General features: G+C 57.3%; 1 protein-coding gene across 2 annotated transcripts in view; it reads right to left on the bottom strand.

The window, feature by feature from the left end:
• Nucleotides 1-2,717: 2,717 nt before the first annotated feature.
• NCAN (neurocan) overlaps nt 2,718-27,892 on the bottom strand; it is a 90,563-nt gene continuing 65,388 nt past the window's right edge. The window contains exons 9-15 of one of the 2 annotated variants that reach the window (XM_075123209.1): nt 25,819-25,935; nt 18,047-18,160; nt 16,231-16,389; nt 10,122-10,204; nt 8,947-9,091; nt 6,277-6,459; nt 2,718-5,500 (exon numbers count right to left, since the gene is read on the bottom strand). In XM_075123209.1, the coding sequence (XP_074979310.1) occupies nt 5,355-5,500; nt 6,277-6,459; nt 8,947-9,091; nt 10,122-10,204; nt 16,231-16,389; nt 18,047-18,160; nt 25,819-25,935 (947 nt within the window). In that variant the 3' untranslated portion in view covers nt 2,718-5,354. Of the gene's footprint in view, nt 5,505-6,276; nt 6,460-8,946; nt 9,092-10,121; nt 10,205-16,230; nt 16,390-18,046; nt 18,161-25,818; nt 25,936-27,892 lie in introns of both variants that reach the window. The other variant, XM_048830684.2, reaches the window with a different exon arrangement.

The raw sequence follows: 27,892 nt of genomic DNA on the forward strand, positions 1-27,892 counted from the left end.
TGAATACTGTGGGGGTGCCTCAGTTTCCCCTAGGCAGTTCTTAAGTATCTAGGTGGTGGGATAAGGGTGTATGATCGTTGCAGAGCCCTAGAGGGCAGGTGTGTGCAGGCGTCTGGACACAGAGAATGGCCGACACCCTGTTTCCTGGCCACTGATGGCCTGGGCCCTTCCCCCCTGCAAGGTGAGAGCTAAAGGGTTGATCACTTTAGATAAGCTATTACCAGCAGGACAGTGGGGTGGGAGGAGGTATTGTTTCATGATTTCTGTGTGTATATAAAGTCTGCTGCAGTTTCCACGGTAAACATCTGATGAAGTGAGCTGTAGCTCACGAAAGCTCATGCTCAAATAAATTGGTTAGTCTCTAAGGTGCCACAAGTCCTCCTTTTCTTTTTGCGAATACAGACTAACAGGGCTGTTCCTCTGAAACCAGCTAAAGGGTTGGAGAACAAAGGAATCAGGTGACCTCCTGGCCCGGAAAGGGACAAAGCCCAGAGGAGGAGGGGCTGGAGGGAGTTTCAGTTTGGGGCTGGCTGGGACATGGAGTGAAGAGACGGGATTGTCTGGCTCACTGCCCCCCAAAATGGACCCGGCTGAGGGGTCCTGTTCTCTGCACCTACAAGCTCTGTGTTAGACCATGTTCCTGTCATCTAATAAACCGTCTGTTTTACTGGCTGGCTGAGAGTCCCGTCTGACTGCAGAGTTGGGGGGCAGGATCCTCTGGCTTCCCCAGGAGCCCCACCTGAGCGGACTCGCTGTGGGAAGCGCACGGAGGGGCAGAGGATGCTGAATGCTCCGAGGTCAGACCCAGGAAGGTGGAAGCTGGATGAGCTGTGTGTCCTGCAGACAGGCTGCTCCCAGAAAGGAGACTTCCCCAGAGACCTGACTGGCTTCATGGGGAGCAGTTCCAGAGCATCGCCCAGGGACTCCGTGACAACGGGATACTGGGCCAAGCAAACTAGGGGGATTGAGGAAAATATTCCAGTGTCTGTGACGCTTGCTCCCTTTGCCTGCTAAGACATCCCACTGTTATTCGTGATTAATTATTGAACACTGGCTGGAGGGGGATTGGGGTGTCAGTAACAGTCCTCAGACGGCGCTCCCCTCCCCTCTTCCCCGCCAGGCCCTGCACATCGATTCCCTGCCTCCTTCACAGGCCAGCACAGCCAGGGAATCGATGTGCAGGGCCTGGAGGGGAAGATCTGAAGAGCTCCCGGAATAGCAGGGTGGCAGAATCAAAGGAGGAGACTCCCAGGGCCTCCTCTGATCTCCAGCCACCTTGTTTTGTCCAGGGGGCGGATGGGAACCTGAGCCACAGCTACAGAAGGGATCAGAGATGGGAAGAGGCCTCGCGGATGGTCATGCCTGTGTCCCCTTCCCTGCCCCAGAGAGAAATAGGAGGAACAAAAGGGATACAAATAAACAAGGAGGTGGTTAAAAATCAAAAACCTGCCACTTGTGCTCAGTGGCAGGCAGCGGCCGGGCCAGGGCACCTGGGCGTGAGTGTGTGGAAACCTCACAGTGTGAGACAGAACGGAAGAAGGGGAAATGCACCCCTCTGTGCTTAGCCCAGCACCCACGGCCCAAGCGCCCGGTGCAGCCTGACGCTCCCCGTGGCTCCACACAGGCCTGTTGCTCGGAGACTGATCTGCTGAAGGGCCCCGGCACTTGACCATCACCAGCAGCCTTCTGATCACGCTGGATGTACTGTGCCGTTGAAATCCAACCTCCAGCTCCCTCACCGGCCACCTGGCTTGATCTCCTGCCCCTTCCTCAGGCCTCCCTTCCCGGCCCTGCTGGGACCCAGATCATTCTTAGCCCAGAGCCAGGTGATGGCTGAAGGCGCATCTTCCGGCCCCTCCCAGACTGATGTGAGGCTGGGATACGGGGCAGGGAATCTCCCCGGCTGCTGCCCCTGGAGCCCGGAACCCACCCGCTTCTACATGCCAACACCTATGGGGAGAGAGTCTGTACTGCGCCCCCTGGAGGCAGAGCGCAGAAGGAGCAGCCTGGGGGCAGAAGGTGGCTTTCAGCCACTCTAGCACCCTCCCATTTCTGGGCTGCCAGAGGCCAGGGTCTGTTCTAATGTAGGGCAGCCTATTAGCTGCTCCACAGCTCTGAGCAGCAGAGACCAGCTGTAGCCTAGCCTAGCATGCCCCCTCCCACCTCCAGACACGCCCCCTGCACTGAGGCTTGGGGTGGGGGACAGCACATGGCTGCTTCCAGCTGCCCAACATAGTACCTGCCCTGGGGGTGTGCGGTTGCTTCTCTCCCAGTTCCTGCAAGGCTCTTGTAGCTAGTGGGACCTTTCCCTTGCATCAAAGAAGGGCAGCTGCAGGTGTCAATTTGTTTTTAGCTTGAAATATGTCATGCCTACATCTTGCCCTTTCCCCACCCCTTGAGACATTTCAAGTCTTTGGAGTTTTAGGCTGGAACAGCCAAAAAAAAAATAAAAAATCCAATTTTTTTCAAGGCTCATTTAAATGGAAATAGGAAGACAGGAATTTTTTTTTTGAAAAGAATGACAGAATATAATTATGTGCAGTAGCAATCCAGCGGCAGTGAAGTTTGGAATTAGCGGCAGAAAGATGCCCTCGCAGCATTAAATTAGCCGAGCGCGGGAGCCAGGAGTCTCAGCTGTGTCACTGCATCTGGGAAAGGAAATGGAAGGCAAAAAAATAATAACAATAATAATAAAAGGCAAAGCAGATTGCAGGGGCTTATTAACTGTTAAAAAAATTTATTAAAATGTCCAGCAATACAGAAACGCAGAGTGTCATCAATGCCACGGGGGGTTGGGGATACAGGACACTGCGGTCACATCGCAAACAGCAGAGACGGGAAAGCGGCTGGCTGCGTTGTCACACACACGCGCACACACCAAATCAACCCGAATGACGACAAACAGAAAAAAAACCCCAACCACAAAACAAAGCGGGAGGGCCTCGATCCTGCAAAGGCATTGGGACTGATTCTGCCAACCTTGGGGGAAATTCAGCCCCCTCCCCGTGTGAAAGGCCCAGCACAAGGCCTATGTGCCATGCAAGGCTACGACTGCTCTGGAGCTGAAGGTGTCATTTGCAACGAGCCGCAGCAGTGCGGGCAGTGGGATGGCCCAGCTGGCCCAGGGATGAGCCCGTCTGTGGCCCTAGGTAACACGTCCAGGGGTACATTCCCATTTCAGGTGCACTGGCATGATCAGGTGCAGCCACACGAGTTGGATATGACACCTCCAGCTCCGGCCCAGACCCACCCTCCCTTGGTGTAAATCAGTCCAGCTCCTTTGGATGCAAAGGAGAGGCAGCGGGGCTAGTGGACAGGACTGGGGCGGGCGGGGTTCCAGTCCTGCTACCGCCTTGGGGGGGTCACTTCCCGCCTCGGGGCCTCTGCTTCGCCTTCTGCGCTTTGTCTGTTCGGGCCGTGAGCTCTGTGGGGCTGGGCCAGCTCTGCTGTGCAGCGACTCGCACAATGGGGCCCAATCTCAGTTGGGGGCTCCAGGTGCTGCCATTCAAAAGGGGAGACTCTCAGTTTGGATCGGTGCATAGTCCTTGTGCCGACCTCGGTCCACAGCTGAATTTCACTTGGGCAAGTTCCCTATTGCTCGAGGAGTCCCATTGAAATCGGCCAGGCAGCTCCAGTGAGGGTGGCAGAATCCAGCCCTTATGCGCCGGGGTAACTTTACTCACCCGAGCAGCCCCACTGAAGTCAATGGGGCCAGAGCCCCAGATGCTGTAAATCAGCCCCGCTCCCCTGGCGTCAACAGGCCAGATCTGCAGCTGGTATAAACTGGTGCAGCTGCACCAGCGCTGATTTACCTCCGCTGAGGGCCTGGCCCGAGGGGATTGCTCATGTCACCTTTGTAAGATCCGTGCTTTAAAATGAAAAGCAGACCCTGGATCCTTGGTACGTCTGTCCTGGGGCAGGGGCTGGAGACAGGAAGAACCATCAGCACAGAAATAAAGCGTAACGGCCTGCTGCTGCCTACGCTCCCAGACCCCAGGGGGAAGGGATGGAAAGGCGAGAACAGACCCCACCCTGGAGGGTTTTCCTTTGTTTTTGGTTGAGAAGCATCCCAACACCACAGCAATACTGGCTATCAAGGGACGCCTGCTCCCCCTTGTCTTTCCCACAGTGCGTTTTCTACCCGTTGCCTTTTGCCCCGGGGAAAGGAAGATAGCAAATAAAATGAAGACAGATGGAAGCGAAGGGATTCCGAGACGACCACTGCGTTGTAACCCGTCGGTGGCTGGGATTTGCTTTGCTTTCCCGGTCCGTCGGGGAGACCGAAGCTGGAAAAGGATTGTCACCTATTCAGACAGGACTCTGGTGTGGGCTCCTAGGGGACCTGCCCTTGGTTTTAGTAAGGACATTTGTTTCCCAATACGGAGAAAGCTTCAGTGCTTTGAGTGTGAGCGTGTGTCCTGCTCTGAGCTTCTGTACTTCTAGCCAGTCAGGAAACCACTGGGTCCGAAAGGAAGAGAACGGAACATAGTTGCCACCGGGGGGGAGGAGCGGAAGAGGGGGCCTGGCAGGAGGGGACTATAGGGACCTGCTACTTGGGGAGGGAGGGAAGGGAGGGCAAAAAGGAAGGGGGGGGTTGTTTATTAAAAAACTGGAGTCTCCCTTGCAGAAGGCCAGAGGGATTGGGGATGAGGAGTCACACTGGGGTTTTGCCCAGAAGAGGAGCCCAAGCAAAGGAGCCAGAGATGGGGAGGGGAACAGTCTGTCCTGCCTCCCTGGGAACAAGGCCGAGATCCCAGCTGGAGTGAATCCGCCCGGCTCCACTGGAGTTAGCGGGGACTTCGACATTCCCAAAACAACCCCCTGCAGTCAGTCTCTGAGGCTGGGCTCTGAGACTCGCTGCTGCGGGGTTGTTTTGCTGTGTAGACGTACCAAACCGGGCCAAAGCCCTCCCCTCCCTCCACCGGTGTGAATCGGTGTAAAGCCACTGAAGTGGACAGTGGCCTCAGGTTACAGTGGCTGAGGATCAGGCCCTGTATGGACGTGCAAGGACAGTATGGACCCGTCCTGGGAGCCTGGCCTGGCCTTTGCGCTCAGTGGGAGCCGGGATGGGTGGGGCCCAACAACTTGACCCTACGTGGTGCTGAGCGGCTCCTGGGAGGGACTGAGCACCTAGCAGGGTCAAGGCCTTGTGTATGCACAGAGGGACACAAATGCACACACACGTACCCCACCCAGGGACGCAGGCGATGGGGACTGGGGGCGTCCTAAGGAATTAAAACAAAGGGGTTTAGAAAAGGGGGGCTGGGGGGGGTCAGTAAAAGTTGCCCTTTCCCATCACACACACGTGCCCGGCTCATCCCGGGGCGGGGGGGGAGGGGACTTGTGCTTGCTCGTCACCAGCCTCTAGAAGTAGTTGCCTTCCTCCATCCAGTCCAACTGGAGCTGCTTCCTGTGTTTTCTCCTCTCCTTGCGGGAGCCGTGGTGGTGACGCGGGTGGTTATGGTGGCGACGGCGGTGGCGACGGGTTCTGTGGGACCTTCTGGCTAACGGAGGCAAAGAGGAGAAGGGGGAGGTGTCACCGTGGGGCTAAGCCACAAACGCCCCCCACCCCCGGGGGTCGAAGCCGAAGAAGAGAGGACAGGACACTGGAGTCCTCCCACGCCGGTGCTGCAGGGTGGGGCGGCGAAGGGGCATTGCACTGCGACAGGTGGCAGCTTTGGGGCGGGACAGCAGACGAAGGCTCGTCTTCACTGCAGTATTAGCTCGAGGTCCAGCTCCAGCGTGGCCCCACCTCGACTCCCGTCCACACACGCACGCAGGTTAAGTGGTGCTTTAAACTGGAGGGATCTGACCCAGGCGCGTGTGCGCGGACGTTTGAAAGCTGTGGCTGCAGCGGGGATGAGTTACAACAGCCCAGCAGCTGCTAACCCGACCCCTCTGCCCAGCCCCAGCCCCGGTGTGCGGTGAGATCACACCCGTTTGCGTGGAGGAACGCGCACTAATCGGCAGTGAAGACAAGGCCTGAGGGCTACTCCGGTGCAGCCACTTCTGGGGTGGAAGGCAGCAGCTGCTCAGCATTCTCCATTTGAGAGCGCAGGGCAGTGTAAGCAGGGAGAGACGCCCCTGGGATCTGGCCAGGACATTGGGGCTAAATGCCTCCTCCCTCCGGGGAAGGAGCCCGGTGTTTCACCCCCAGCACAGCTACCTTCAGCGCCCAGTGAGTAATGGTGGGTTTGTCTATAGAGAGGCTGGAGAGGCCCTGAGAACTGCCCCCTCCCTCAGCCCCCCGGGAAGGGGTGGGAAGCCGGCACTAACGTTTTGTGCAGAGGATTTTTGGTCTGTCCCACTTCCCGTTGCTGTGGCACTTGATGGTGGGGACGTGCCTTTGGGTGAAGCCATCCCCACACTGGTACCGGACGGTCGAGTGGATACTGTACTTCTCCTTCTGCTTGCCGATGGGGAAGGCGTTCTCCACGGCTGGGGGCGGCCCGCACAGCACTGCACAGGGGGCAAGGCCGCAGTTACAAGAGAGCAGGGGCAGAAGGGGCTGCGGACAGTGCCCTCCGTTGGATGCAAATGGGTCGTGGCCTGTGGCTTGCTGGCAGGATACCAGAGCAGCCCTTGATTGGGCAAAGCACGGGCACCAGAGGCCCTACATGGGTCTGCAAACCACCAGCTTTTGGACTCAGCTGGAGAGCTGCCTCTACCCCCTGCATCTGAGTTCATGGAGTTTGGGGAGGGCCAGCCAGACCCACTTCACTGCACTTTGCAGGTTCCTCAGCTCCATCGCTCCGGGCTATGGATGGAGGCTGGACTTAGCAAGCCGTGGGGCTGGGTTTGGGACCACAGGGCACCAGCGGAGCTGTGTGTGGGGAGCCCAGGGCTAGGAGCGCAGGGGTTTCACTGAAGCTGCCAGTCAGTGGGACCCAGTGGTGCTGGTGGGGCAAACCCTATTTTCTGTGCAGTATCTGAGCCCCTCACAATGCAATGCTCACAGCACCCCACGGGGCAGGGCTAGGCTATTATTCCCATTGTACAGATGGGGAACTGAGGCCCAGAGAGGCCTAGAGCCGGACCATTCAAGGTATTTAGGTGCCTAAAGATGCAGATAGATTCTTCTGAAAACCCCACTAGGTGCCTAACTCCCAGTGGTTTCAGTGCCTTGACAAATCCAATGCTAAGTGACTCACCCATGGAGTCCATGGCGGGGCAGGGAACTGAACCCAGCATAGGGCCCTGAATAGCTGGCAGAATAACCCAGGCCCTGCCCCCTACAGCAGCCAAGGGGCCCATGTGGTCCACGGTCGTGCCTCCGGCAGTACGCGAGACCAGATGCCTTCAGAGGAAGGTGCAATTGTGGCAGAGCCCAGAGAGGAAGATGGAGCAGAACCTGGGCGCGTCTGCCCAGCCCCCGCATCCTGTCCTTAAACGCCTGTTCAGAGCCTTCACGTTTTCTCCATTCCATCAGGCTCCCTACGAAATACGCCCGTTGTCTCCCACTCTGCCCTGCAGGTCCACCGCACTGCTTATGGAATACAGGACGCGTCAGGAAGCTGCTGGTGGCTGCTGCATAAATCCAGTCTACGGAGAGGGCTCCTTTGACGGATTTGCGCCAAGGTGTTCCGGAGGATTTACATATTTAATTAATGGCCTTATCGGGACAAAATATATCATTACATACAGTGGCTGGGATTCCGGAGCGTCTTTCTCGGCTCACCGGGAACAGCTGGAGGTTAATATAACTTTCAAGATAAGGAATGAGAACTTAATCGTTTTAATGGTGGCCTATTAAGCAATATAAAGCAGAGGGGGGAGAATTAAGCAGTAAAAAATACGAGATTAAGTGAGGTTATTTGGATTTTCTTTGTTGAGGGGTGCAAAGGGTAGCAAAAGGGAACGAGGGGGGAAAGCCACGTGTGACTTGGGCTTTTTCTTTGCACAGTCTAGCCTGAATCTGATTTGCCACCTTCCACTGAGAGGCAGCATGAGTCCACGCAGAAATCTCTCTCCAGGGTGTGGGGGGAGCGCCGGATTTACAGCCGTAAAATGGGTCTGGCTGGCAACCAGCAAAACTCTCCTCTGAGGGGGATTAGATTGAATGCAGCCGGGCTGGCACTGACAGGCCCTCAAAATTCATGATCCGTCCCCCAAATCAGGAGGTTGGCTTAAACATCAAGTTCTTTTTCATTTGCCTCCTGAAATTTGAGACCTTTGGAGCCCTATGTTCCTGCTCTTCTCTGCAGCTGAGAGGGCTAACATGTCACTTTAGAAAAGAAAAGAAAGCTGAGATTCTCACATGACTCTAGGAGCTGGGACTTGAAGAAAACCACCAAGTATTGCGAGTTTTGTGATGAACAGTGAGAGTTGGAAAAGCAGCCCACTTCTAAGCTGACTTCCTCACCAGCTAGCCTCCCTGGGCTGCCCCACCCTGCAGCACTGACCTCTCTGGCTCCCTGCCTGCACCCCCCTGCTAGAAGTCACCCCTCTGTTTCAACAAGGCCCATTTCGGCCCGGAGTCGGACTGAGCCCTGAGGCAAGTGCAGCTGAGGGCCACTGCTGCAGCTCGCTAGGCCAGCAGGACGGAGCCTCCCTTGGCCCAGCAACTCACTTGCTGCGGACTTGTCAACAGGGGTTAATTTAATTCTGCATTGTTGTCAATGGGGGAGGGGAGGGGAGGAGGGACTTCTCATTGTTCTCAGTGGGCGCTTCTGACTCTTGAAACCCCACCCCACCCCACCCCACCCCACCCCTTCCCTTCCCTTCCCTTCCCTTCCCACCCAGGTACCATCCCCAGCCACCTCCAGCTCACCAGGTGCAAACAGCCAATTTATAGTTCCACTGGCCCCACCCCTCTTTCCCATTCTGCCAGTCAGAGGCTGACCCTGGTCACCTGCCAAGGGGAGCTGCCTCCTCCTGCCCCCAGCCAGCTGCAGCTGGGGGAGGCTGGGGGAGGGGGCTGCGGGGCAGGGGCTCTGGCGGGGTTACCTGTGCCTTTCTTGCAGATGTATGGCAGGTTGTAGTTGCAGGGGACGTCATTCCACTTGCCGATCTCATGGGACACCAGCACCACGCAGTCCTCGCCACCCGCAAAGAAGTTGTCGGGCTGGTTCTCCCTCCAGTTCTCATATTGCTGGGGGGAAAGAGGGTGGCAATCACAGCCCCTTGCTCGCGGGCCCCTGCCTGCCCTTCCCCCCCCCCCCCCCGCCCCACCAGGGGAACAGCCAGCCCTGCAGGGACCCTCTGCACCGCTCTCTGCCGGGCAAAGCGGGGGCAGCAGCCAGGGTGGGAGCCCCTTGGAGCAGGGCACGGGTTGCCCCAGGCCCTGGCCGTGCCCCCTCCATTTACACTAGTGATAATACCACTGTTTATTCCAGGGGGTCTTCCAGAAATTAGAGGGGGACTGAGCCAGCTGCTGGCCAGACTCACCATGTGGTGTCCTGCACCGATAGCTGAGTATTAGGCTCAGGGCTGCTCAGGGCTGTTTGCCCCCCACCTTCCCCCGTGGTTCGGCTGGGTTGTATCCTCCTGCCCAAACTCAAAGTGATGCCCATGTGAGCCAGAGGCAGAGGCTCGCCTGGCTGGGCCAGAGCGAGGCCTCTGAGGCTGCTAGCTCCTGGGGGTGGCACGCTGCATTCTGTGACTGCATGGAGTGGGGAGGCCAGGCCCGTGGTCACACGCTCACACACGCTGTCTTGCACACCCACCCACCCACAATCACAGGTTATCACACACTCGTGCACACCCACACCCATGTGCATACCCATGCTTACACAGTGGCACACACATTCATGTGCACACTCACGCTTGCACGCATTGGCACGTGTGCACACTCATGCACACTGAACCCCTCCACACACCTCCCAGTCCCCTCCCTCTTTCTCTTCCACATTCCTCAGACACGCACACATTCACACTCACTCCCCTGTGACTCCAGGTATGCACTCCCTTGCACGCTCTCCCCCCACATCACCACTCCCCTGGGGCTCCCCTTTCCCCTCCCCTTTATATCGGGCACTTGCATGTTCTCAAGCTGGGCCCAAGTGGCCAATGGGCATTTTATAACCCCAATCCCTTGGGCCAAGGCTGGATCAAACAGGACAACGCCATGCTGGGGCCCGGGGCAGCAAAGGCGCTCCCTGCCAGAAGTGCTCCAAACTCACCAGGCCAGTGTTATCCGTCCACTGGAAATCCTGCTCCACAATCCGGTCATTGAGCCCGATCCAGGTGTTCTCGTGCCCAAAGCCTGGGGAGAGTCACACAAGAGACACACGTGACTGTCTCAGAGGGACTGGCGCCCAAGTCACTGCGTAGGCAGCAGCTGTGTTACACAACCGGGAAAGCACTTGCTAGAGCAGATCACTGTTCTTGGCAGGGATCACATGAAATGCTACTGGATGGTACGTTCCAGGGCACTAGAACTTGGCACCAAGCTCTGCTTCTCTTCCTGTGCTAAGCTGTGTAATACTAGACAGCTAGTGTGTCATGCTCCACCCCAGTGATGGCTGCATTTCCGTGATGGGTGATATTCACCTACTGATTTACCAACTGCACCCAGAGTCTACCTGGGGCACTTCTGCTGGATGGGCCTGTGGGTTTTCATCCATAGACCTCAATGCACTTTCAAAGATTGTGTTAGTGTCGTTTTACAGATGGGGAAACTGAGGCATATAGCAGGGCTGTGCCTGGCCCAATGTCACACACCCAGGAGTCCTGACCTCCAGCTCTCAGGTCTAACACCAGAGCTTGGGATAAAACCCAGGAGTCCTGATGGCCTGATGTGGACTGAGTTTTGGTGGGGCTCAGCCAAGGTCCCATGCCCCAGGAAACACCAGCACTGCTGGCACGAATTGAGAGGTCAGTGCTCGGGCTGGGAATAGAGCCCAGGGGTCCCGGCTCCCTCTTTGTCATCCCTCCCCACAACAACTCCCACCCTCCCACTGGATCCTTTGCAGAGGCTGCTGGAGATGGGATGCTGCCCACTGGCAGGGGGGTCCCTAGTGCTGGTTCTGTTGGGTCGAGGAAGAATCAGCGGACAGTCAGTGCTCAGCTACTACGGAGCCCTTCAGCGCCCCAGAGACCCGAGAGAGAGACTTGGAACTGGTTTTGTTGTTCAGGGTCATCTGTTCATAGTGGGGCCAATCCTGCAAGAAACTGAGCACCTCAGTACGAAACTGTAGAAAAACCTGAGTGTCTCTGGATTAAGTTTAGAAGTGTGACCAACAAGAGTGATGTAGTGGTGGGAGTCTGCTATAGACCACCGGACCAGGGGGATGAGGTAGATGAGGCTTTCTTCCGGCAGCTCACGGAAGCTACTAGATCGCATGCCCTAATTCTCATGGGTGACTTTAATTTTCCTGATATCTGCTGGGAGAGCAATACAGCGGTGCATAGACAATCCAGGAAGTTTTTGGAAAGAGTAGGGGACAATTTCCTGGCGCAAGTGCTAGAGGAGCCAACTAGGGGGGCGCTTTTCTTGACCTGCTGCTCACAAACCGGGTAGAATTAGTGGGGGAAGCAAAAGTGGATGGGAATCTGGGAGGCAGTGACCATGAGTTGGTTGAGTTCAGGATCCTGATGCAGGGAAGAAAGGTAAGCAGCAGGATACGGACCCTGGACTTCAGGAAAGCAGACTTCGACTCCCTCAGGGAACGGATGGCCAGGATCCCCTGGGGGACTAACATGAAGGGGAAAGGAGTCCAGGAGAGCTGGCTGTATTTCAAGGAATCCCTGTTGAGGTTACAGGGACAAACCATCCCGATGAGTCGAAAGAATAGTAAATATTGCAGGCGACCAGCTTGGCTTAACGGTGAAATCCTAGCGGATCTTAAACATAAAAAAGAAGCTTACAAGAAGTGGAAGGTTGGACATATGACCAGGGAAGAGTATAAAAATATTGCTCGGGCATGTAGGAATGATATCAGGAGGGCCAAATCGCACCTGGAGTTGCAGCTAGCAAGAGATGTCAAGAGTAACAAGAAGGGTTTCTTCAGGTATGTTGGCAACAAGAAGAAAGCCAAGGAAAGTGTGGGCCCCTTACTGAATGAGGGAGGCAACCTAGTGACAGAGGATGTGGAAAAAGCTAATGTACTCAATGCTTTTTTTGCCTCTGTCTTCACTAACAAGGTCAGCTCCCAGACTGCTGCGCTGGGCATCACAAAATGGGGAAGAGATGGCCAGCCCTCTGTGGAGATAGAGGTGGTTAGGGACTATTTAGAAAAGCTGGACGTGCACAAGTCCATGGGGCCGGACGAGTTGCATCCGAGAGTGCTGAAGGAATTGGCGGCTGTGATTGCAGAGCCATTGGCCATTATCTTTGAAAACTCGTGGCGAACCGGGGAAGTCCCGGATGACTGGAAAAAGGCTAATGTAGTGCCAATCTTTAAAAAAGGGAAGAAGGAGGATCCTGGGAACTACAGGCCAGTCAGCTTCACCTCAGTCCCTGGAAAAATCATGGAGCAGGTCCTCAAAGAATCAATCCTGAAGCACTTGCATGAGAGGAAAGTGATCAGGAACAGCCAGCATGGATTCACCAAGGGAAGGTCATGCCTGACTAATCTAATCGCCTTTTATGATGAGATTACTGGTTCTGTGGATGAAGGGAAAGCAGTGGATGTATTGTTTCTTGACTTTAGCAAAGCTTTTGACACGGTCTCCCACAGTATTCTAGTCAGCAAGTTAAGGAAGTATGGGCTGGATGAATGCACTATAAGGTGGGTAGAAAGCTGGCTAGATTGTCGGGCTCAACGGGTAGTGATCAATGGCTCCATGTCTAGTTGGCAGCTGGTGTCAAGTGGAGTGCCCCAGGGGTCGGTCCTGGGGCCGGTTTTGTTCAATATCTTCATAAATGATCTGGAGGATGGTGTAGATTGCACTCTCAGCAAATTTGCGGATGATACTAAACTGGGAGGAGTGGTAGATACGCTGGAGGGGAGGGATAGGATACAGAAGGACCTAGACAAATTGGAGGATTGGGCCAAAAGAAATCTGATGAGGTTCAATAAGGATAAGTGCAGGGTCCTGCACTTAGGACAGAAGAATCCAATGCACCGCTACAGACTAGGGACCGAATGGCTAGGCAGCAGTTCTGCGGAAAAGGACCTAGGGGTGACAGTGGACGAGAAGCTGGATATGAGTCAGCAGTGTGCCCTTGTTGCCAAGAAGGCCAATGGCATTTTGGGATGTATAAGTAGGGGCATAGCGAGCAGATCGAGGGACGTGATCGTTCCCCTCTATTCGACATTGGTGAGGCCTCATCTGGAGTACTGTGTCCAGTTTTGGGCCCCACACTACAAGAAGGATGTGGATAAATTGGAGGGAGTCTAGCGAAGGGCAACAAAAATGATTAGGGGTCTAGAACACATGACTTATGAGGAGAGGCTGAGGGAGCTGGGATTGTTTAGTCTGCAGAAGAGAAGAATGAGGGGGGATTTGATAGCTGCTTTCAACTACCTGAAAGGGGGTTCCAAAGAGGATGGCTCTAGACTGTTCTCAATGGTAGCAGATGACAGAACGAGGAGTAATGGTCTCAAGTTGCAGTGAGGGAGGTTTAGATTGGATATTAGGAAAAACTTTTTCACTATGAGGGTGGTGAAACACTGGAATGCGTTACCTAGGGAGGTGGTAGAATCTCCTTCCTTAGAGGTTTTTAAGGTCAGGCTTGACAAAGCCCTGGCTGGGATGATTTAACTGGGAATTGGTCCTGCTTCGAGCAGGGGGTTGGACTAGATGACCTTCTGGGGTCCCTTCCAACCCTGATATTCTATGATTCATAGGAGGGGCTGAGTGCCCTGATTTCCCATTGGCACCAGTGCTCAGCTCAGCACCTAGCAGGATGTGAGACCGGACAATTCCTAGTGGCAGGACGGGCCTTGGGCAGGGCAGCCCATGCCCCGTGCAGGCCTTTCCCGACTGCACAGCGGTGGATGGAAAAGGCAGAGCAGAGACTGAGCAAAAAATAAAAAATAAAGAGGCCAACCTTCATTTCCCAGTGTGGCTGGCTCCCCTCTGCAGCACCCACTCCACTGACCGGGTATATGGCCCAAGTAAAGAAGAAGCATTGAACAGACGCCCCTGCCTGCAAAGTGGTGCAGGGATGGCTCCACGGATGGTTACTTGACCCTGGGCTCTCAGCGGGCAGGTGCACTGGGCAGGGGAAGAGGTTGGATGGGCGCCAGCTTGGCGTCAGGGCTGGAAGAGAGCTGGGGCCTACCGAGACCTGCGGGAGGCGTGTGTGCAGGGGAGGGGCTGAGCGGAGGAAGAGGCACCAGGAGCTTGGCCAAACCAAAAGGGTTTGTGCAGGAGGCTGGATTGGGGCCATTGGAGAACGAAGTCCTCTGTTTAGCTGCAGGCACGGGCAATGGGGCAGCCCCGTGCCAATGTGCTGGACCCAGCGGGACCCGCTCTAGGGGGGAGCAGGGCACTGAGATGGCAGAATTGGTGCCAATGGGGACGAAGGCTTTATGGTGTGTGTGCTCTGAGGCCCAGCAAACTCACTCCACACAGATCCCTGAGCCACCCATCAGAGAGCAACATATCCTGGCCGTGCTGCCCCATGCCACTTCCCTCCAGCCCCAGCAACAGGTGGGATGCTCCGTTTCCATGACGAGCCCCCGAGCTGGCCAGGCCCCCACAGCACCTCTTTGGCTCTTGGCCCAGTAAACGCCTGGCAGAGAACGGCCTCTCCCAGCCAGAGCGGGTCCAAACATGGAGCTTCTCTTGCACGGGAGACTCAGCACTTGGCGAATCAGAACAAACCTGAGGGGGCCGGAAATCTCCCCCGAGGCTCCCGCTGGCCAGGTTTTGTGTCTGAAAAATTCCCCAATTTTGTTTCCAAAACAAACTTTTTGCTTTAGAATTCCCCCCCCCCCCCATTTTTATATCATCCGCCTCGTTCTGTCCATTATTTCATGCCAGGGCAGTAATGACCGTAGATCAAGGCACGTTGTGCGATGCACCAGAGCTACTGCCGATTTCTGACATCATGTAACCAGGGGCATTGGAACAATGTGTATAGTGGGGGGGGAGGGGAGAGAGCCATTGAACCAAACTGTAAGCCCTGTATACGATGGAGACCACTTCAAGCCAGGGGGTGCTGCCGTGCCCCCAGCACCCTTAGTTCCAGCATCCCTAGTTCCAGCGTCCCCTCCCACATCTGGCTGTGTGACCCACCCCCAGTGGGCAGGAAAACGTGCATTTCGGAGTATTCCCTATTCGAAAGGGAGATGCTCTTGAGAGAAGGGAGTGCTTTCATTTCACAGACAAAAGTGGGACATGGTGCAAGAGCTGGGAGCTGAAGTCAGACTTGAGATAAGAGGCACATTTCACCAGCAAGGGTAATTAACCATGGGGACAGCTCCGCAGGGGAGGTGGTAAATTCTCCATCCCTTGGAGTCTTTACATCAAGAGTGGGCGTCTCAGCCACACGTCCCTCAGCTCATGCAAGAGTGAGATTCTCTGGCCTGTGCTTTGCAGGACGCCGAGCTAGATCATCACAAAACCCTGCTCGTCTGCAGCGCTTTCAGCGGCAGATCCCAGTGCGCTTTACAAAGAGGTCAGGATCCTTATCCCCATTTGACAGAAACCAAGGCACGGAGCGGCCATGTGTGATTTGCCCAAGGTCACCCAGCAGGGCAGTGGCAGAGCCAGGGGTGAATCTAAGTCTCCCAAGTCCAAGTCCAGACTAGACTGGTCAGACTGGTCTCTTCTGGCCTTGGGAATCAGTTTGAGGTTTCCAAGCATGACTAGAATCATTTCCTCAAAATTGCAACGGACCCACTGCACCGGGCGTGGTTTCTGATTCCCTGCGAACCAGCGCCCTCTGAATACCACTCACGAGGCTTGTGCTCCGCGCATCGCTGGGATTCGAGGGCCCGGCGCCCGCATAGGCGGTGAGGACTTGGAGGCTTTCTACAATGCTTAACCCTGCATCCCTCAGCACACGGTCCCACTACAGAGTTGAGCTGCTCTAACTAGCCTGGGAGAGGATCCTGTATATTTCCCTGCAGCGATCTCGTGAACGCAGTGCAGCTCTCCTTAGCATGAACACAGCTATACTGGGGGGACGGGGTTTATACCAGCGTAATCCTGTGCGGGAAGGTGAACGTGCTCGGCCAGGACAAGGCGCCTTTACACCAGTGTAACTGCCCCACACTGGGACACCACTCTCTAACCGCCAGGTGTAGAATAACCCCTGCTAGCATTGAAGCCGGGCTCTGCCCACCGCCCTCCAGGCCCAGTCAAGCTCCAGGAGAAGGGAAGCACCCGCCCTACTGTTAATGAAGCCGTGCTCCTCAGGGGAGTGGATGCTGGCCAGGTGGCCGGCACGCTGGCGGCAGTCCCGCTCCGCGTCCTCCCAGGAGCGCCGGTGTGCAAAGTAGCGGTAGCAGTGGCCCTGGAACTTGTGCCAGCCGTGATCACATCCCTCCGTGTCTGCCGCCGAGCGGGGAGAAATGGAATAGGTTAGCAAATCCCGCCAGCACCCCAGCAGCGGCGCCAGTCTGCAGCTCAGAGCCCTGGGGGCAGGACTTCTGGGTTCTAGGCCCGGCTCTGACTGGCTGGGTGGTGCTGGGGCAGTGCCCGGCCTGCCCTGCCCTGTGACTCGCTTTCCCCATCTCTCACTCAGGGGAAACGAGCCGTGACACGAAGCCCCAATGTCTGCACAGCACCGACGCTCGCGGCATGGAAGTTGCCGGCCAGCAGAGCCCAGGTCTGATAAACGCCCGGCAGAGGCGGGTGGATTTTCCCCAGAGTGCAGAGCAAGGGAGCTGGGAAGGCAGGCAAAGCCCCATTCCCCATTGTGCTCCCATGCCGCTGACCCAGAGGGGAGCAGACGGCTCATTCCCTGGCCTCAGAGCTGGGGCTTTGCTCACACAGATCTTATTAAAAGAGTCCTTGTCTCTGGCAGCCAGGATGACAGCAACTGAGACGAGGCAGGGGCCTTGTGGCTGGTGCCAGGTGGGATGTTGCTGCAGGGGGGTTTCTTTCCTCAGTTCTGGTCTGGGGCTGCCAGGGCAGGGCTGATGCTGGGGAAGCGCAAGCTCTGAATCGCACATGGACCAACAGTTTGGGATGAACCCCAAATCACCTGGAAATTCACTTGAAACTAGAGATCTGCTCCGGCCTAATTTTAAAGTCCAACCTGGCCCCGAGCTGAGCGGAACCTGACCCGAGGGCATCGAGACATTTTCAGAACCGGCCCAACACCTCCCCTGAACCTGTGTCAGCCTCAGCCTAGTCGGGACTCCCTGCTCCCCCTGCTCCGCATCCGCGATCCGTCCCTGGCTGTCTCCTGCCCGTGGAATGGCAGGTCTGAGACCCGACCCTCTCGTGCTGTGCTGTGAACGCTGTGGAGCGAGGGGTGCTGCAACCCCTTGGCCTCGCTCACTTTGCAACACGCCCAGCACTCAGCGAAGGGGAAGCGCCTGGGAGGAGCTGCGCCCCCCCTGCCAGGAGGAGTTATCAGAGACGGCCTGGCTCAAGGGGTCTGGCTGGTCTCAGACCTGAGCGACCCAAACCCAAAACTCGTACCCGGTCCTTTTGAGGTTGGGTTGGGCTGCAAGGCTCCACTTGAAAGTGAGTTTCACCTGGCTGCTCCATCAGGTGCTTCCGTCTGTCTGTGTCCATCCCTAGAGTCTTATCTATCCACCTCCTAGATCCTGGTCTGTCTGTCTATCCATGCTTTCATTTCCAACGCCCCTGTCCAATTCCCAATATCCTGATCACTCTCTGGCTCGCTCTCTCTCCCTAGATGCTAGGGTATCAAGCTGTCCATCTGTCTGTCTGTCTTTCTATCCTGCACTCATCACGATGGAACCTGAGCGACAAGATTCGCGGTCCCCTCCTCCCATCTCCACACTTCGCAGTTGTGAGGCCAACCTACAAACAGGTCCCAGAGAGCCCCACTCAGGCTGGCCCCAAAGCAAAACCCCAGATCCTGATCCCGGATCGAGACCTGATGTGGAACTTCCCTCCCCGGGGCTGTCTCTGATTTAACTTCATCCAGTCTAGGGTTGTTAAAGGGCCATGTTGCTAAGTGTGTTCCCAAGATCACCCTGCAGGCCGGGCCCTGGGATGCCTCGGCTCTTACCTTTCTCGCACAGGCTGTCCCCATAGCTGGGCAGGCAGAGGCAGACGAAGGAGTTTATCTCGTCGATGCAGGTGCCTCCGTTCTGACACGGGCTGGACAGGCAGTCGTCAATGTCTGCACGAGAGGCACACGACGGCTCAGGGCCTGGCAGTGATAGGCCCTCCCAGGCAGTGTCTGCGTTGGGGATGCACACGCGCACACACACTTCCACACACTTGTACACACATACGTGTGCACACACATGTTGCTCTGCCTGACACGCTGAGGCTGACGGCATGGGCGTTAAAGCCATGGCCCTCGCTGGGGGAGCTGCCTGGGCGAGGAACTGATTCTGGGGGTGGGTATGTGCTGGCAGCTGGGATGCAACTTGACACAGCTTCTCTGGGGAGATAAAAGGGCTTTAACGAGCTCTAATGAGGCAGGGTGTCCCATGGAACACAGCCTCTGCCAGTCTGTCCTGCTGACAGGACGTGGTGCTGTGGCCCCCAGGATCGGGCCCTGTGCCCCTGGGGCTTGGCCCCTGCCCTCCTTTATTTATGTGGGTGGGGTTTCCCGCAGCTCCCTCCGCCATCGTGGAAACCAGAGCTGGGGAAAACCTGTTGGGCCCCATCGGGTGGGGTCGCTGTCCCTGGGGTACACGCTTCCTTTGGGGCCCCCCAGCAGTGGCCTCCCCTCTGGCTCAGAGACCTCCTACTCTCCAGCCCATTCCACCCCAGTGACACACACACTCCTGGGGCCACCGTCAATTCTCTCCCCTGCCCACAGCCCAGGCAGCTGCCTGCAGATGGTGCCCATGCCCCTGAGTCTGTGTCACCGGGCCCTGTCACTTGGGCGTGGCTCTCCCTGACCAGGTGCCAGCGGCCAGTCCCCTCTCCCACTGGCCTGAGCCAGCCCTGCGATAGCCCATCCTGCTCTGGGAGCGAGGGACTGGGGGATGGATGGAAGGCAGGGCCACGGCACCCCAGAGTAGCTGCCAAGGAAGCCTGGGATGCTGGATGTCACCTGCAGCAGGACTGGGGAGGATGTGGCTCTGGGCTGCTGCTGGAAACGCTTCCTGATACATTGGTATCAGGGACTTTAGGAACAAACCAACCAATCAACACCCCCACCCCCTACCCCGCCACTGACTCCTGCTCCCAACGCCCTGGCCACCCCAGAGAAAACACGGCTTGGTCAGCTGCAAATCTGTTCCTAGCTCGCTGCCCGGGTAGCAGGGTTATGCCGGGGGAGGCTGCCTGTTGGGTTTGCTTTATGGAAAACGAGCTGCTCTAAACAAGGATCTGGAGGGCCCACAGTCATAGATAGACACAGAATTTAAAGGGACCTGCTGTACGTTGCAGGCCACCTCCCCCAGCCTGCCCCCCCCCACTAACCCCAACAATTGACATGAGACCAAAGTGTCACAGCCCCCTAGTCTCTAGTGCCACAGGCAGAGAACAGGAGGGACCCAGGTGCACCAGCACCCAAGTTCCCCACAATGGCAGGGAAATGGTTAAGTGAGACACACCCAGACTGCAGCCCATGTTGCAGAGGAAGGCAGAACCTCCCCGCCCATCTCCCTGCCTGTCTGACCTGGGGAAAAGTCCAGCCTGACTCCACACCTACTGACTGGGTAGACTCTGAGCATGTGGGCAAGAACCAGCCAGCCACACGCCCGGGCGAGGGAATCCCTCTGAGCCAGGGACCAGCAGATCCCTCCTCTGCAGCTGGGCAAGGAACCCCAAGGCGCCCAGTTGGATGCCAGCTGAGGCAGCTCACGGGTCGTACGTGCTGCCAGGCTATGAGGCGTGGGGTTGGGGAGCTTGGTTCTCAGTCCGTCGCAGCCTCCAGCTGCCCACAGACAGGATACGCCAGGGCCACAGTTTAGCGATTTTGGGTGTCACAATGCCTTTCCAACAAACAAGGGCAGCCATCTCCTGATGGCGCTGAGGAGCTGGTGCTGTCAGTGGTGGTTTGACGCCATGGTGATGGGCACCTTAGAGAAACCATGGCGAGAGAGAGAGACCAGGATCAAGGGCTGGAGATGGCTGGATGGATAGGTAAACACACTATGATCTAGGGATGGAGATAAACAGACAACCAGGAGCCAGGGCCGGGGCTAGTGAAATGATTGATCGGAGGGGATTGAGCTGACGCTGTCTCTTTCAGGCAGGGAAAGGGCACAGCTGTCTGCATCCTAAGTAAGAGATTAAACCCAGAGGAAATCAATCGGGCTGATGGGCAAGAGTGGCTGGGTCTCCGTGGAGCAGCTCGGCAGCTGGCACACAAGTCCCACTGCTACCCCACTTTAATATTGCCGGGTGCTCGCTCAGCAGCCCCATCCCGGCTGGGAGACTAACATGGCCGAGTCACAGACACAAGAGCGGGATTTTGGGGCGGGCCCCAGGCTGTTGTTACCGCTGGTCCTGTCCCTCCCCACGGCTGTATTTTTGCAGCTGGTCACTTGGGCAATGGGGGGGGGGGGGTGGAGAGACGGTTTGGGATCGAGAGCAAGCGCCAGAGAAGGCAAAGAGCAGCAGCAGCCATCGCCCATGCAGCCCAGGAAGAAGCAGGATCCCTGGGTGCCCCCCAGCACACACACACAGCACTCCGCAATCCCCTCTCGGCGAGAGCAAAGACCACCAGGACGGGACACACAGAGCACCAGCTCCTGAGCTTTCTGGGCGGGGGTTCAGTGCAGATGGAAGTGAAAGACAAGCAGCCAACAGTGCACGCCTTGCTGCTGATGGCCCTCAATCCAGACCCACAACGCCCCTGCCTTCCAAGCCTGCCCTCCCTGCTCTGTCCATGTGCCTGTGACGAAGTGGGACTATTCTTAATGTTTCCTCTGAATAGTGTGGGGGTGCCTCAGTTTCCCCTAGGCAGTTCTTAAGTATCTAGGGGGTGGGGTAAGGGTGTATGATAATTGCAGAGCCCTAGAGGGCAGGTGTGTGCAGGAGTCTGGACACAGAGAATGGCCGACACCCTGTTTCCTGGCAACTGATGGCCTGGGCCCTTCCCCCCTGCAAGGTGAGAGCTAAAGGGTTGGAGAACAAAGGAATCAGGTGACCACCTGGCCCGGGAAAGGAACAAAGCCCAGAGGAGGAGGGGCTGGAGGGGAGTTTCAGTTTGGGGCTGGCTGGGACATGGAGTGAAGTGCAGACGTGGTTGTCTGGCTCACTGCCCCCCAAAATGGACCCAGCTGAGGGGTCCCGTTCTCTGCACCTGCAAGCTCTGTTTTAGACCATGTTCCTGTCATCTAATAAACCTTCTGTGTTACTGGCTGGCTGAGAGTCACGTCTGACTGCGAAGTTGGGGTGCAGGACCCTCTGGCTTCCCCAGGAGCCCCGCCTGAGCGGACTCGCTGTGGGAAGCGCACGGAGGGGCAGAGGATGCTGAATGCTCCGAGGTCAGACCCAGGAAGGTGGAAGCTGAGTGAGCTGCGTGTCCTGAAGACAGGCTGCTCACAGAAAGGCGACTGCCCCAGAGTCCTGACTGGCTTCATGGGGAGCAGTTCCAGAGCATCGCCCAGGGACTCCGTGACAGTGCCAAGGTCCAGACCCACAATGCCCAGCCAGCCAGACCTGCCCCCTGCTCTGTCCATGTGCCACAATCCAGACCCACAATGCCCCTGAGGCTCCCGCACAGTTCTCATGCACCTTGATCTGGACCTGCAGCCCTTGGAGGCCTCTCCTGTTGCTGTACGCCCCACTGGGCCCCAGCATCCCACCCGCCCCAGGACTGTGCAACCAGACACCAAGCTGATGTCTGCCGAGGGGGAAACCCCGCTGGAGGAAGCTACTTTAGGCCTAGAGCGTGATGAGAACAGAGACATCCCTCCCACGCAGTGGGGTGGGGCAGGCTGATCCCTCCCCAGGCAGCCGCCCCAAGGGATCCCAGAAGTGGGGTGAGGTGGCTGCTTAGCCCCAAGAGGCCCGGGGCTGAGTGTGCCACGTGCCACCGGGCTGATGACTTCACTAATGGGGTATCGGATTCTCCCGGACAAGGACGGAGTGCACCTGCCATCGCAGCTGAGGCCGCTGAGCCGCGGCTGCCCCACTCAATAGTGCTAATTGGAGCTGATTTATCTGTGGCTAATGAATTATCAGGCTGACGCTTTCAGTTCTGACACCTGGCCCAGCGCTGGTGCCGAGGGCTGGGCGGTGCGGGCAGCTGGCCAGGGGGCACCCGGGTGGGACCAGTGATGGGAGACTCTGGGAGAGCACCCAAAGGGGCAGACATCTGTGTGGACCAGGGCTGGTCTGGGGCTCCCTGGTGGGATCGCCAGGCCTCTCGGCAGCTGGTGCTGCAGGAAGTGTTGGAGATGGCCCGTGCTGTTGATATTTCCAGCCCCGCTTCCTGGACAAGTTCCCCAGCCATTCTGGGTCAATTCTCCGGCGGGACGCAAATACCTGTCTGCTCCAAACCCCCTGCCATCACACAGACTCCTGAGGCCTGATCCTAACCCACTGGAGCTCATGGAAAGGCTCCCATTGGCTTCAGTGGGCTTTGGATCAGGGGTTTGGTCACTGCTGGAGCCTGAGCTGGGGCATAAGGTGGGTGCCATGACCCTCTACCCCAGTGGGAGCTCAGTGGAAGGATGGTCCAGAGGTTAGGGCTTTATCTCAGAAGACCTGGGGTCAGTGCTGCGCTCTGCTACGAACTCACCATGTGTCCTTGGGCAAGTTCTTTAGTCCCTCTGGACATCAGCTCCCCACCTGTAAATGAGCTAATCTCCCTGCTTTGCCTCCTGGGGTGGGTGAGGAGAAATCCACCGCTGTGTGCCCAGTGCTCAGCTGCCACAGCAGTGGGGGCCCGGTGAGCCCCCCACAACAGCCAGCTGGCGTGTGCGCAGTCAGGCCAGAGCCTGCCCCCCCCCCGGCAGGAGGCACCGATCCCATCTGGGAAGGCGCTGAGCGGTTCGTTACCGCTTACTGAGCTGTAACAGGGAAATCGATGCTGCTTAAACGTTATTACCTGGCTCTGGAAAGGTTTTTTCTCCCCACGTGTATCTCAGCCTCTCTGGTTTTAAGCCTGATATTCCAGTGCCGGCTGCCCCAGGCCCTGGGCTGGCCTGCGAAGCACACGGCAGATGGGCAGGGCCCAGTCCTTTGTGGGAGACGCAACGGGCTCCCATGGCAGCCCTTGTGCATAGTCAGGAGCCAGTGTCTCCTCCATCAGTCCCTGACCTTGGGGAAAGGCACCGCAAGGGGAACCCGGAGAGCTGCCTCTGCCACAGACTCCGTTAGGCCACATCTCTCAGAGCCTCAATTCCCTTGCTGGGCAATAAGGATCCTCCCTCTGTCTGTCCGGGGCCGTCGCTCATGTTGGGTTCGTGCAGCACCCTGCACAGCAGGGCCTCTAGCTTGTACTGTGAGAGAAACCGCTGCAGCAGGCAGGTCCCTGCAGGGAAATGAATCCGCTTGGAAAGTAAGATCTTCCCCTCCCTAGGGTCCCCCCTGGGTGGAGTTTGGGGCTCCCCCATATCCCACTGTACACCCTGGGAGTGCTGCCCAGGGGGAAGCACAAGGAGATTGGGGGCAGGTGGGGAGGAGATTATTAGAAGAGAGGCTTAAAGAGGAATCAGCGAGGTGCTGTTCCCTTGCCAGCTTCCGAGCCAATTTGAAATCAGCGAGTGTGGAGGCCCCAGCACTGGGATAATAGCCTGGAGCCTGCGGTGCTTCATCACGGCACAAGCGCGGCGTGATTTAGGGGGGCGAGATCGTCCCAGCCAACCATTAACACTCCCCGCCCCCTCGCTGGGGAATGGTGCCAACTCTTCGCGAGGCAGCAGGAGTCAGCTCGCAGCTGGATTGCCAGCAACACACCCAAGGGTCATTATCCAACACACCCAAGGTGGGGGGTCCACTGGATCAGAGAGGTTTCTAACGAGCAGCCTGCAGCCCCTACATCCTGCTCTGCCGAGCCCTGATACAAGGGACGGACTCAAAACAGCAGGGCAGGGAGCATGAAATGCCTTCAAGCTGCTTCCATCCTGCCTGAGGCCCAGCTGTCCGGGGCAGGGACTGCCTGCTTCATTCCCTGTCCATGCGTCCTCCAGCTCTACGGGCCCGGGGCTCCTAGCACCACCCTGAAAGGAACACTGCTGACAGTAACAAATCTAGGGTGAAATGGCCTTTCCAGCCCTGGATTAGCCTTCGTTTTTAGCCAGGGGTTTTCCTTTTCTCCTGGGGCAGAAACATTCCCAGGATGGCTTCCTCCAGCCCCCAGAACCACCAGAAAGATTTTATAAAAAACCAGACGCTAATGTCCCTCTGGGACGGTGAAACCCAACCACAGCCACCTCCTGTTACGGGGGGCAAACCAGGGAGTGAAATGCACCCGGCTGGTTTTGCTGGGCTCCGCTCTCAGATCCCCTGTCCCTGCACTTGGAGATGGGATAGGAGCCTCACGCAACCAATGTGCTCTCTGTAATTTGGGTCCATGCATGGCCTTGGCCAGGTCCCAGTGTAAATTAGAGCCACTTCAGGGTGTCTGGAAATTATGCTCCTCTCCCTACTGCCTCCTACGGGTGCTGGAAAGTAAAAAACAGACAGCACAGTGAGCTCCAGTTACAACCCCCATCTCCCCATTTGGGACTGGGACTAGGAGCGGGGTGGGTGCAGGGATCTTAAGTCAGCTCCACATCAGCTGGAGAGGCCCCCTGTGCTAGGGGGGAATGCTCAGAGAACCCGTTCATGCTGCCAGAAGGTATGTCTGCACTCCAGTCAAGGGGTGTGACTGCGGCTGGTGTAAATGGACCCACGCAAGCTTTAATCTAGATACCTTGGGTCCCGGCACAGCACAGGCCGTACAAGCTTGCGGGGAACACGGGGTTATGACACGGGTGGCTTGTTCGTGCCGCAGCCCGCGCTTCACTGCTCCAGCACCTGAGCCTGTTCGATTAAAGCCAGCTCAGGGATGTCTACACAAGCTGCGATCACCCCTGGTGACTGCAGTGCAGACAGACCCTTCGTGTAACCGGGACGGTAACACAGGCTGAGACGATCTGCTCCCTACAGCTCCCCTGGCCTCTGGCCGTGGGTGGGGAGCTGGCATCCCGGGGTCTCTCTTGAGCAGCATGGCCGGGGAGAAGCTGGGTGGGTTGGAGGTACGGGCGGGAGGGTGGCCCTGCAGCCAGCTGGCAGAGCCGTGCTGCAGTCTCACCTTGGGAACTGGACTGGCCGTGAACGAAGGGCCGGCTGCGACCAGTGCCACCTGTGACATGACATTTACCAGCCTCTGCCCGCAGCCTGAGCAGCACAGCCGCCATCAATGCCCGGCAGAGAGGCACTGAGGGGCCAGGCCAGGCGAGTGTGTGCCGGGAACTGGGGGGTGTGGGTGGGACGTGACATTGTGAAAACGAGGAGGTGAAATAAAAGGTGCTTTAAAGGACAGAGCCCGGGGCTCCCTCTTACCGATGAAGGGATTAGCAGGTGTCCGCAACCTGGCTCGAGATTGAGATCCCCGCCCAGGCAGGGGGAGCAGCAGACTGAGCTCTGCACCCACCTTTTCCCAGAGGAGGACTCAGCCTCCGTGGCTCACTCCATCCTCACTGCATCTGCCAGCCAGCAGTCAATCAGTGCCCATGGGCACTGCACTCCCGTCCCCAGCATGGCACCTTTGCAGAGACCAGGCAACAGCCATCAAGTGCCACGCCTGCCCTTGGCTGGATTTGAACTGGCGACTCAGTGCCCAGACCCCTGCCCCACCTGTGATTGGCCGGGCGGCTGTTCTTAGCCCCTCCTGACTCTGCAGGGCAGGGCCGTGGTTGTGGGGCAGAGGCCACTCACCTATTTCGCAGTTCTCCCCGGTGAAGCCCTGGTCGCAGCTGCAGCTGTAGACGGTTCCATTGGCCTGGCAGGTCCCGCCGTGCAGGCAGGGATTAGTCTCGCAGGGGTCGGCCTGAGCTGCAAGACACGAGCATAAGGCACGGGCGCATGGGCACGGGGCCCTTTGGAGACGGGCGCTGAGGCAGAGACCCAAGACCTACTGCTCAGGCTCCCCCCCTTCCCCAGCCTCCCTCAGGCCCCCAGGACCCACAGAGATCATGCCACACATGGGCCATCAGTAATCTGTGTGGGCTCCTCATGAGCAGGGTTTGCTCTCCAGCTCCACTGGGCAGCCTCCCTGCATCTCTGCTGCAGCCATGAGCACTAGCGGTTCCTTCCCACACCCACCTGGTACTGTTGGGGACACTGGGGCATGGCCACTAGGTAAAAGACCACAAGTGTCGATGAAGCCCCCTCGCACTAGGCCCAGGTGTCCTTGGCCCCCCCTCCCGCCTGGAGGCACTCGCAGCAGCTCTGCGTACTAGGCCCAAGTATCCTTGGCCCCCCCGCCTGGAGGCACACACAGCAGTTATGCTGAGAATCTGCAACAATATGCTGCGGAGTCAGACTGCCTGAAACTAAGCAAGGCCACACAGGGCAGATATGGAAGAACAATGCTGAATAAAGCAGCTTTATGTATAGTTTAACAAATGATACAGAGAATCAGGGAACTAGCTGGGAACTGGATTGGCTGGCTATATGGATACTTGGGGCAGCTTGCTATTGGATAAGTATGCTGGGAAAAAGGATGTATAAAAGCCTGTGCAACTTCCTGCTCTGTGTGCAGGATTTGAGATTTTATTCTCCCTGTACCTTTTTGCAGCTGCAAATAAACTTTTCTGCTTCTCCACCCCGTTGTGATTATCGGGTGTAGCACACCGGGTAACGAACCAACTCAAGCTGTTGTTCAGCCTCTCGGCACTGGGTGCCGGCAACAGCTTCAACCAGGGGGTTGCTCTGTGGCACCCCCCTTCAGAGCGAGAGACCCAGGGCTTGTCTGCACTTCAGTTATCTCTGGTTCTCTGCCAGCGCTGCCCCTAACCCGAGTCCCAGCCACACCCAAAGGCCTCTGGCTCAAGCACGGGGGTGCTTTGCACAAAGCTGGCCGGCCGACAGGGCACTGTCTAAACCCACACTGGAGCAGCTGTCGTCACTGCTCTGCAGCGTGGATACAGGCCTGAGCCAACTCAGTGCTGGTAGTCCTCCAGTGCCGTCCCACAATTCCTTGCCATCTCCCTCCTCCCTGCTTCCAGTCTAGTTCAGCGTTTGAACCCCACGCAGCTCTGCCCCTGCAGCAGGGCTTCCACGGGGCCCTGAGCGAACTCCAGGAGAGAGCCACATTTGCACACTATGGTAATGTGCTTGCACGTGGCCATCTGCTCCCACCCAGGCCCACCCACTCCGCTCCCCAAATGAAAGCACAGCTCCGCGGCCCTCTCTCTCCTTCTGGTCCTGGTACATGTCTAGCTGTTAAGCCGAGACAGGTTCTGTGCTCTTGATCTCTGCAAACTGGGATTTTTCTCCCGGTTTTATTTTGGGCCTGCGTGCGGGACCCGTCGTGCACGCCCGGCACCCAAACGCAGCGTTAAAATATGCAAAAGACTTGCAGCTCAGGCACCTGCCAGCTGGCTCGAGTCGGAATCTAATTCTTTTTATAATTAGCTCTGACTGACTTCAAACAGTCTCTGGGGGAAACAGCAGGCAGCCCTCGCATGGCAATGAGGCGCGCGCCAGCAGCCCTGCAAAGTCCGAGATAGGCGAGCAGACTCTTCTGCTGGCTGAAGTGGAGGAATCTCGCTCCATTTATCTACACAGCAGCACTTAGTGGGCAGAGAGGACACAGCAGGCAAAGCAGCAGCTGAGCCCTCGGTCAGGAGCTTTGCAATGCGCACCGGGAGAGCCCCCGGCAGCGGGAGAGCGACTGGATGAGCTGAACAGCGGAAGATGGCTCCTCCAGGCAGCTTTGCCGTGCTGTGCGCTATTGCTTGGGCCATCAGCTACGCCAGCTGAGGCTCCACTCCCTGTCGGGTGCATC

Source organism: Caretta caretta, chromosome 25 (assembly GCF_965140235.1).
Source record: "Caretta caretta isolate rCarCar2 chromosome 25, rCarCar1.hap1, whole genome shotgun sequence".
NCBI lineage: Eukaryota > Metazoa > Chordata > Testudines > Cheloniidae > Caretta > Caretta caretta.